Genomic DNA, 10,520 nt, shown 5'->3' with positions numbered 1-10,520 from the left:
AAACAGCAGATCCATTCTCAGTTCCTCACAGACACAGCAATACAAGGCAAGCATTACAAATCTAGTCTGTTGCACAGCTCTAATATTCTGTATTTCATCATTCATACTCCATAATCATTAGTACTACATTGTAATTCCAATAGGTCAAGCTCCAAAAGAAAAAGAACAAAAGGAAAGGGGAGGCAACAAAGAGCAACACAACCTTATTCCTGGGTCATAAAGATAGTTTTAGGTTTTGCAAGTGAGTGTACAAGTTGGAAACAACTGACATGGGGACAGACAGAATCTTGAAACAAGACTGAAGGAAGACAGGCAAACTGAGGAGATTAGAAAGAAATCTATTCAGCATTCAGTACAAATTAGCTTCCCACAATGCAAGCCAGCCCTCAGTTATGGAGTCTCTTTCCACAGCACTACAATTCTGACAGGTTAGACTCCTGAATCCCTTGGATTTAAGCCCACCTACAAAATGATACCCACACCTTGCTATCTTATATAAAGTTGCCACCCCTCAGTAGGACAGAAAATTTAATGTCTCAAGACAAATTTTCCCCTCCCAATGGTATTGTAGAAGCCCCTGGTGCCATCTGGCCCTTGCGGAAGGCGGATTACTTCGGGTCGGACACCGAGCAATTCAGACATTCTTTTAGGAGCAGCTCCTGAGCTCAAGGACTCTGGTTTCTGGGTAAGGAGTTGACTGCTGGCTGGTCCACGCCGTTTTGGTATCCACAAGTTCCCACTACCTACCCCAGTATCCCAGCAGGAATCAGATGGCTTTTGTGATTCCAAAGCGCAATTGCTCAGCTTGGGTACAGAGAGAGTTGGATGGCAGAAGGGCCAAGCCAGGGTCTTGTGCAGTGGGATGGGGCCTGCATATGGGATGCTGAAGAAATTTGGTTTGAAGGCCTGGTTAGCAGAGTTGCAGAAGTTGGTGGTGGGCCAGACAGGAGCAGAGAAGAAATTCCGAGGCAGAATAGGAGTAGAAACTGGAGTGCTATCTGACTCTGTGGAAGAGCTGTAAAAGTAGGAGTCTTCGAGGGTATGTTGGAGGCCTTCCGGCAGCACATGAGACCACTTTCTAGATGGCTTCTCCAACTCCTCAGCCTCCTCACTATCTTCATGACTGGTCACGCTCTTCTTCTTAGAGCATCTTCCAGAAAGGCTGACCACTTTTATGCCTTCCCCAGAGGAGGCAGCCTGGTTGTAGTCAAGCTCCTCAAGAGCCTTTCGGGCACTCTCCAAACTCTCATACTCTACCAAGGCACAGCACTTGGTCAAGAGCTCTGGGTACCGTGATGAATACTTCTTCACATCAGAAGGAAGCTTTTTGCCAGGCCGGAGGATGCGAATGGAGGTAATATCCCCGAATGGCCCAAACAACTTAGTGATCTTGTCAAGAAATGTCGCCTGGAACAAGAGTGAGGCAGGGGTGGTTTGCTCATATGGAAGGATGTTCCAAGCCAGGATCATCTTGCTTGGAGGGATGTTCACCAGATAATCTGGGATGGGGCTTCTCCTCCTCACCTTTGTCCCTTCCTCATTGACTTCCAGCAGCAATGAGAACTGCAGAGCATAGAGGGTTACTCGCCAATCTCTGGTTAAATATTTCACCTAAGTATTTGAGATAAAAAAGAACAGAAGAAAGCTCTTACTTGTACTTGGTAAGAAATCTCTTTAAGAAACTCACCATGTGGTGAGAATTCCTTGCACTTCTGCCATGGCTATTTCTTTTTCAAAGGGAAGAAAGGACAGATACATGGGAGATTCTCTTCTATTCAAAGGGTAGGCATAAAATATTTTGCCATTCCAAGCAAACCTGCATGGCTCAATCCAAGAAGTGCTGTCCCAGCATTATCTACAACATCCCTAGAGATGAATGATCTCATAGCTTATCTATGTGAGGTGAGGTGTACCTTTGAATTTGCACTGTACTGGGCTAGCCTATAGCACAAGTGAGCAGGCTGGAGCAATAGTTTTAGTCATGGCAGAATGCATGTGTACAAATATAATTGGTTTTTAATGTTTCAAGGAAACATTGTACCATGTGCAGATAGGGGGCAATTGGCAACTTCAAAGGAGGCCAGTATAGGCTCTTTGGCAACCCTATCAAATATCTGGATCAACCACAGAAACCAGCTGGATGACACATTTAGCAAGGTGTTAAGGAGTTTCCCCAAGTGTTGAAAGGCACCTGCTTGTCATAGCATATGATTTTCCTCAGCTCTGTATATTTCACTTAGCGCACCTCATTTAGAGATTGTTAATTGGAAGATAAACAAGGACTTAATTGCAAATCCAGTTGGTGAAGCATGTACTACTGAGAAAATCCCATTGTCATCCAATTGACCCTAAAAATGAGAGTGGAGCACAGTTCTCATTTACAATCCTCAACTGAAAATGGGGAGAGAGGAAGTGTAGAGAGCAGGGATTTCTCACCAAGGATCATGATGCAGTTGGGAAGAGGAATGGGTCTGCCTAGCATATGTCTATGAACACATGCTCCATTGGTATAGCATTGGTTAATAAACAACCATATTCATTAGAAGCATACTGCACTGGACTGCTAGGAATGAACTGAAAAAACGGGGGGACTGTGGGAGCTTGTAATGACTTTCCAAAGATCTGGGGGGGAAATTACCCAGTCAAGAATTGGACAGGAAGCCCTCTCAGGAAGTCAAATTGGCTTTGGAACAAACTAAACAATTCAAGATTGATTGGAAATATTTCCAAGGTGAAGCTTTGGTAGAGCTTTAATGATGACTTGGACCTATCGCTACAATTTCTGCTCTCCATCTTGGGGCTAGAAAATAGCATCGATAAATCAATCACACATTTGTATGGCTTTGTTCAACAAGGATGAGAGAAATGTGGCTTCCATAAAATGCTGGATTTAAGCTCCCATCATCTGTGGCCAGCATAGCCAATGGTGAGAGGTACTAGGAGATGCAATTCAACAGCATCTGGAAAGGCAGACTTTCCCCACCTCTGCTATAAAACATTACAGTTCTACCCTCCCACAGTCTTCCATAGCTGCTTAAGCATTCTATCTGAAGAAGAGGCCTTCTGGGTTAATCCTGAAAGTTTGTTATTCTGCATTTTGTAGCGCTAATTATTTCAAGTAAATGTGTTTGAATGGCTCTCAATTTCTCCAGATGCATTCAAGCTATTAAGTCCACAATTGTGTAATGACTGCATTATCAGGAGGCACTCACAACCTGTAAGGTAGAATTACAAGGAGTTCTCACCTTGCAGCAAAAATTGATTTAAAAAGAAGAGAGTGAAGCAAGTTCAACCTTATACTCTGAGTCATGAATATGTTCCTGCAGGGGAAAACAAACTCTCTTGCCAATCAATCCTCCCAATGTATAAAACTATTCCTGAATCAGAATTCTTTGCTTTAAAGGACCTGTTTATTTTCCAAGGGAGATACCAACATTCAAGTTTACACCAAGGCCAAGCCCTCTCTGATCTAGGATTACTATGTCTAAAAATGTCTAGAAATAACGCAAAGTAGCATTTTTACAAAAAGGGAATTCTTGATCTGTGCCCATCAATGAGCAACAAACTGTTCAGTATTGGATACTTGGACACTGGTATCTCATTAACAAATGGCGTGACTAAGGTATGGTAAACAGAAGAAACAGAAAAGGCTAAGAATAGTATTTATTAGGTTTGCAAAAAGCAGTCCCTAGTATAACAACTAAATGATGGAGGATTGATAGCTCACTCAAAGCTCCATCATGCCTTCAGCAAAGGTAATCTTGATTCCTCCAAGAAATACAGAAGCATGGAATGAAGGCAGTAGCATCATCATCTCTGCTGTTTGCCCTTCATCAACTAGTCTTCTGAGGAATACAGTCTGGCTCATGAAAGTTTAAGCAAATGTCCCTAGGTAGTAGTGCACTGGCTTCAGCCTTAATTTAAAGCCCTAGCTTGGCTTTTTGTTGTTCAAACATTTTCTGGGTTTCCACTCCACAACTTAATCATGTAATGACTAGACACCAAATGCACTGAGAGATCGATGACTGCACTTTGATCTGTAGAATAATTCATATGAGAAGACTCCAAATTCTGAACTACAGTTTTTCCACTTTGCAAGCCCAGTGTTCAATTTGATTCTGATCTATTGATCCATTCTGAAGGGCATCACAGCAATGAAAAGAGATGGAGGCAATCTGTGTAGAGCTGCCTCCTACGCATTCAGGATGCAGCACTAGTCTTGGACACACAAAAAATACACAGGGTCCAGAGAAGTGTTTCCTGGGCTTGGAATTTTAATTTCCTTGGATGAAAGCTCCCAGAATCCTCAGGTAACGTGGCCCGAGGGAATTCTGAGAGTTACTGTTTTTACAAAGTAGCCTTTTCCAAACTCCCCAAATGCCCCACTGAAAAGAGTGAAGAGGTAAAGAAAGGAAGAATGAATATAAAATTTCAAACATCCTTATTGCCCACCTTTTTGAAGGATGTCAGAAGTTTAATGCTCACAAACCCCATCTTATTCTTTTGCACATGCTTCAGGAGGAAGGCATCCTTGGACAAGTTCTCATCAGAGAGGTAAAACTCGACCTGAGCAACTATCCTTCTGACCAGCTGTGAATCTGGCATGGAGGAATTGTTGCTCTCAAAGAGACCTGGGCTGAGGTCATTTGAGTCATAAGGGCTCCTGTCAGAGAAGGAAGACAAAATACAGTTGACATGCATTCAGGTACTCCTAGAAGTCAAAAGCACGAGCAAGTTCATGTTGTTTGGGCTTGCCTTGGGACTGGATAAAACTAACAAAATGAATTTCATCGGGAAGAATATAATGTGCTACATCTAGGCAGGAAAAACAAAATGCACAAATACAAAATGGGTGACACCTGGCTTGACAGCACTACATTTGCAAAGGGTTTAAGGTTTTTAGTAGGCCGCATGTTAAACATGAGTCTACAGTGTGATGTGACAGCCAGATAAACCAATGCAATTCCAATGCATTAACAGTAGTATTCAGATTGAGGGAAGTAACAGTGCCACTCTATTCTGCTTTGATCAGACTTCGTCTGGAATACTGTGTCCAGTTCTGGGCACCAAAATTGAAAAAGAATATTGACCATCTGAAACATGTCCATAGAAGGGTTACCAAGAAAATAAAGGTCCTGGAAACCCACTACTGTAAGGAACAGCTTAAGGAGAAGAGTAAGTGTTTAGCTTGGAGAAGGTGCTTTTAAAATGTCCCAGTTTCTCCTTCTTTCCCCCTTTGTCCTCAGCTTACTTCAATTGCTGCAAAGTGAGTACACAGTGCAAAGGTAATTTATACTCTATTAACTCAGCAGGGAGTAGAGAAGAGGAGGAGTGGGATCTTGCCCTTCCCAGGATGCTCAGGCAAAAGCAAATTGCTGCAGCCTCTCCCAGTGGCATCCCTAGGATTGGTGTCACCGCCCCCCATTGACCTCCCATTCCACACCATACAGAATCCTTAGTAATGCTTTTTTGCACTGATGTTACTCATAAATCGTAATTCCCATAAAGCACTGAATGTAATACCAATAGTTGTGACATAAACTAGCAAAAGTTAAAATTATACCTTCAAATTACAATATCATATGCACAACCTAAATGCACAGTGAAGAGTTATTTTAAATATGATTTTTAAAGAAAAATTAAAAAGAATATTCTTTTAAAAAATTAAAAATTTGAATTTTGAATGTTACACTCGTCAATATGGCTGGAAGATTCTGGGAACTATAATTCTAAACACTAACATTCCACAGATCTCTACTACAGCTCCCAGAATCCACCAGCCACCAAGGTCAATGTCTATGTTGAATACAATTCTGGGAATTGTATTCCAAAAAGGTAACTTTGTCAAGGACTGCTATCTTCCTAAAGAAGCCAATGTGCAGCTAGATATTATGCACCACTAAAAATTACTCTGCAGAAATTATTTAAAAGGGCTGCTTACCCATCCAGAGTCTCCACCAGCGATTCTTGGCTCAGCAGAGGGAAGGCCCTATTTGGACGAGGAAAGAAATGGAGAGCAGAGAAGGGCCCTCCCTGGACTGGAACTGGGGCACTACATTTCAGCTGGGAGTCAAACCTCAAGGCCATTGTGGGATTGCAAAAGGACATGATGCTTCATCTGTAGAGAAGAGCAAGTGAGAAAAGTCATTTAGATATGATGCCATGACCAAAAAAAAAAAAAAAGTGCCCCAAAAGTTAAGCAGAGCTCCCAAAGAAACAGCCTAACCATTATCATGTCTATTAAACAATCATGTCTACCACTCTAGGAACTATGTTAGTAATTCCAAGCAAAACTATTGTTTTTGCCTTCACAAAACTGTAATTTAAAAGGAATAGGGTAGATGTGCAGAAGGGAACTGTAGCAGGTAGTCATTCAGCTTTGTAGTTCAGTGTATCTTAGAAGTCACCTCTTAATTTTTGTGTTGTCTCTGTTCGTGTCAGTGTTCATAGACTTTAATGCTCCGGGCTGCTCTGCTTCCACCTCTTCTTTTGACTTGAAAGATATAGCCGTGTTAGTCTGTAGAGTCTGTATGTAGAGAGGTCTTATAAGAAGTTGGTAGCATGAGCTTTCGTAGGCTAGTCTACTTCCTCAGATACTTTTGGTGCAGTGGAAGCCAGGGACAGACATATATATGCCACAGATATGTAAGAATGTCAATTCAAATTTAAAATCCTTTGGGTATGGAAATGAAGTAGCAAGTCAGTTTTAACTATGGTCATTTGTGGGCAAAGACATAGCCATTGGGTGTAGAAATGAGGTGGCAAGACCAGTTTTGCCTTGAAAACTAGCCTGTTGATGGGGAGAATAGATCAGTGTAGGGCACCCCTATGAGGATGAAATCAGATAGTGTTGAAATGTGTGTAATGAACCAGGAAGCTGTTGTTCCTGTTCAATCCATTACTGAGAGGTTGTAGTTTATAGATTAATTCCAATTCTGCCATTTCTCTTTTCAATCTACCTTTGTAGTTCTTTTGTTCAAAGACCATGGTTCTGAGGTCTGAGATGGAGGCCCAGGGAGATTGAAATGTTCTGCTACTGGTTTTTGTACACCCCCATTCCTAATGTCTGATTTATTTCTTCTTTTGATTTGATTATTTTCTTCCCACACAATATTTATTTGACCCTTTTACATTTCTTCCAAATAAAAGACATCACAGCCTGCCTAAAACACAAAACCTTGAGATGCCAAAACTCTTCTCTGATTCCCATATAGATGGGGTCTGTTACTAGCAGGAGAAACACTTCAAGCATGCCTTTAAAAACTCCACGTTTCTTACCTCTGTGTACTTCCCAACCACAACTAACAAGATATAAATTCATTTTAAGAATGAAGGTTGTCTTCAAAAGCCTTTCTCCAGTTCATCTCTTTCTTCCTTGCAAGCCCCACAAGCCAGGAAATGAGAGGTTAATATAATAATGAGGAGAAAAATATCTCACAGATACTGGACACACACTGACAAGGCCAGTTTAAATATATATATCTTAACACTATTCTAACCTATCCCCACCTTTGTAGCTCAAATAGTTCTTAAAGAAACTCCATCAGCTTACCCAGACTTGGAAAATGGCCATTAATTATTCATTTCTGGAAGATGTTTCTTCTCCTTGTTTTTTTCTACTGCTTCTGCCATCCAAACCAAACTATTGTAAATTTGAAAATCCAAGAAAGAAAAGGACAGTAAACATAAAGAATAAAGTAGAAGAAGGAAAGATTCTGACCTGGCAGAAAACAGCTTCTTAAGAGAAGAAAAATCAGCTGGTGGTGTTTGAAAATTAAAGTGGCAAGAGAAGGGAAAGGAGGGAGCAGACAAACAGTGAGGTTCAGGTGGAGTCCATCTACATCATTAGGTTCACATTGTAATCATTGGGGTTTACAGGAATCACAACTAAACCAAGTGAATTAAGTCCCATTGATTTCAGTGGGTCTGCTTGGAAGTATGACCAGGTTTGGAGCCAGTTCAGTCCTTTGAGCAGCCAGATTTCAGGTGTGTTGTTTCAGACGTGATAAGAAGAGAAGAAGAGTCATATTGGACCAGACTACAGTCTGCCATTCTGTTTGAACTGTGGGTATCCAGAGGTCCATGGGAAACTGACATGATTGTTACCGTGGCACATCATCCCCACTTGTGCTCCCCAGCCAGTGATATACAAAGGCACACTATTTCTACTACTAGAAGAAACATTATCCATGATGAACAGACAGCATTCTGCTTCAGGGGACGGCTCCTGATTAGGGACAGTTTTACAGAGAATAGACAGTGACTGGAACGCAGGATGGCTACTTATCCCATCGTCCATCTTTGCCTCTGACATGCTGCTTTGGAGCTCAAATTGGAGAAAGGCAGGCTATAAATCAAATAAAGGAGACAGAGTGGTTTCACGTATAAGTTGTTTTGTCTCAAATGCTTGTTGTGAGTTTCCAAGACCTGTAAAACAAATCCTTTAAAAATGTGGTTTGCCCTCCTTCAAGGATTTCATTTTAGGTTTCAGAGAAGCAGGGAGCAAATTCTCAGAAACATTCAGGTGCACCCACTTGACTTTTTTCCTGGGAAGTAAAGCCTTTTTGTAGGCCTGGATAAATGAGACTATAGTAACAAGGCCTGGCAAAGAACTCTTCGCTTGGATATAGAAGACACATAAAAAACTCAAACCAACTTTTTAATGTACAAGAAGAGAGGAATAATGTTAAGCTCCATTCAGCTGTTAGGTAACATTTCCATACTCTTTTGATCCCTGGTTGCCTCCAAAGGTGTCTGTATGCTCCCAGGACAGTTAATTAACATTGCAACCTAAGTAACCCTTGCAAAGCACCTGTTAGCTGCTAAAAAGCCCAAGGACAATATAATTCTTAAGCTGCGGGCATGTTTTCATATTGGTGTGATCTTCTGCTATCTATAGTTTCAACATTTCCATATGCCTGGAAATCACTGTCTCTGTTTCCCTGTTTAATAAAAGAGACATTGAAGTAAACGCAAACACAATCCTTTCTTATGTAGTATGCCACCACTTTTCACATTGGTTTATTGGACTGTTGATAATATTCTATTTTAATAGATTAATTTTAATTGCATTATGTTTATTTCTTTTTAAGGGGGGGTTTAGATATTGCATTGTATATGTATTATGTGCTGTATATTGGTGTTGTTTTAACATGTAAGCTGCTTTGGTTGCCCTGCAAGCAAATACCCATTGCAATTCCCTTGTCTACCCAACCATTAACATAATGGGTGCAATCTCCCGTTTTCACTCTGGCAACCCTACTAGTAACATGACTAGCCACAGTGCAGCAGTTGATGTGGCTAGGGGCACATCAACTGCCCTTAAGTTACATTGGGACCCAAGCCTCAGGAAATAAAGATTAAACAAGTAAGAAGAAAAAGTTATACTCCCAGAACACTAGTCTTTGTTCCACTTTTGTATCTGATTTATGTTTTTAACATCCCCTAAAGTGAGGAGAATAAAACACTGAGTATACTTCCAGTGAATCTGTTAATGTTTTATTTATTTCCATTTGTTAGATTTACAGCCAATGTTTTCACCAGCATTCAATACTGTATATATGCGATTCCCTTGCTTGTTTTTATCCTACCTTAAGATGTAGATCTGACTGGAAAACAGTGGTGACAGTTTCAAGATGTCAAGGAAAACTACATGTCTAAGTGAAGTTCTGAGTCAGAGCCTGGAAAAGTTTCTTTTTGCAACACAACTCCCAGACTGCCAACTCTGGGTAAAATATTTTTCCATTTCCCAGGGACTGAAGTCAACTGTTTCCAGCAACTGAGGCTGCATCTACACTGCAAAAATAATCCATCTTGACATCACTTTAACTGCTATGCTGACTCCATGCTGTGGAATTCCAAGAATTGTAGCTTTGCTCTGGTGCCACAACAAACTACAATTCCCAGTATTCCATAGCATGGAGCCATGGCAATTAAAGTGGTGTCAAACCGGATTATTTCTGCAGTGTGGATGCAGCCTGAGTTTCCAACAGCTGAGGACAAAGGAGGAAAGTGGAAGAAGCAGAAAGAAATCAGGACGTTTGGGACAGCAGAGGATTAGCCAGGACCATCTCTGCCAAATTGGGAGAGTTGGAGGGTGCACAATAGTGAGACCTACCTCTGAGAAACTGCTGAACAATTTAAATCCCTTTCTCATGAGAGAAACACCGTGGTTTTTTTTCTGACCACAGAGAAGGTGGGAAATTTTGACCTGCCATTTCCCTGCAGCTCTAGCATGGCCACTGTGGTCTTCTTGAATAAAATCCAATCACTGAGATTTTGTCTAAGAACACTGCAGAAATGTGTTTCATGCTTTTTGGCCTCATGGCTTACCGCTATGCCAAAACAGAGGATACCTCAGATTAAGTGTATTCTAGTCTACCAAAACCTTCGCACAGCGAGAGTCTTTATCAAGGCTGGCTCAGGATAATCATTTTGCTGCCAGAGAAGAGCAGAGCACTCACTCATCCAAGTGAAGGTACACAATATCTAAAGCAAGCTGAGGGATTGTGATACATGAC

At 41.2% G+C, this 10,520-nt stretch overlaps 1 protein-coding gene across 1 annotated transcript; it reads right to left on the bottom strand.

The window, feature by feature from the left end:
- Nucleotides 1–528: 528 nt before the first annotated feature.
- LOC121932488 (la-related protein 6-like) lies at nt 529–7,626 on the bottom strand. Its single transcript, XM_042471128.1, has 4 exons — nt 7,553–7,626; nt 5,942–6,118; nt 4,453–4,663; nt 529–1,611 (listed from the first exon to the last, which is right to left on the bottom strand). Exons 2-4 carry the CDS (start codon nt 6,106–6,108, stop codon nt 529–531), a joined length of 1,461 nt encoding a protein of 486 aa, XP_042327062.1. The 5' UTR covers nt 6,109–6,118; nt 7,553–7,626.
- Nucleotides 7,627–10,520: the final 2,894 nt, after the last annotated feature.

This window comes from Sceloporus undulatus, chromosome 6 (assembly GCF_019175285.1).
Source record: "Sceloporus undulatus isolate JIND9_A2432 ecotype Alabama chromosome 6, SceUnd_v1.1, whole genome shotgun sequence".
Taxonomy (NCBI): domain Eukaryota; kingdom Metazoa; phylum Chordata; class Lepidosauria; order Squamata; family Phrynosomatidae; genus Sceloporus; species Sceloporus undulatus.
Note: the sequence above shows the minus strand (reverse complement) of the source record. Positions and strands in the feature narration are given on the sequence as shown.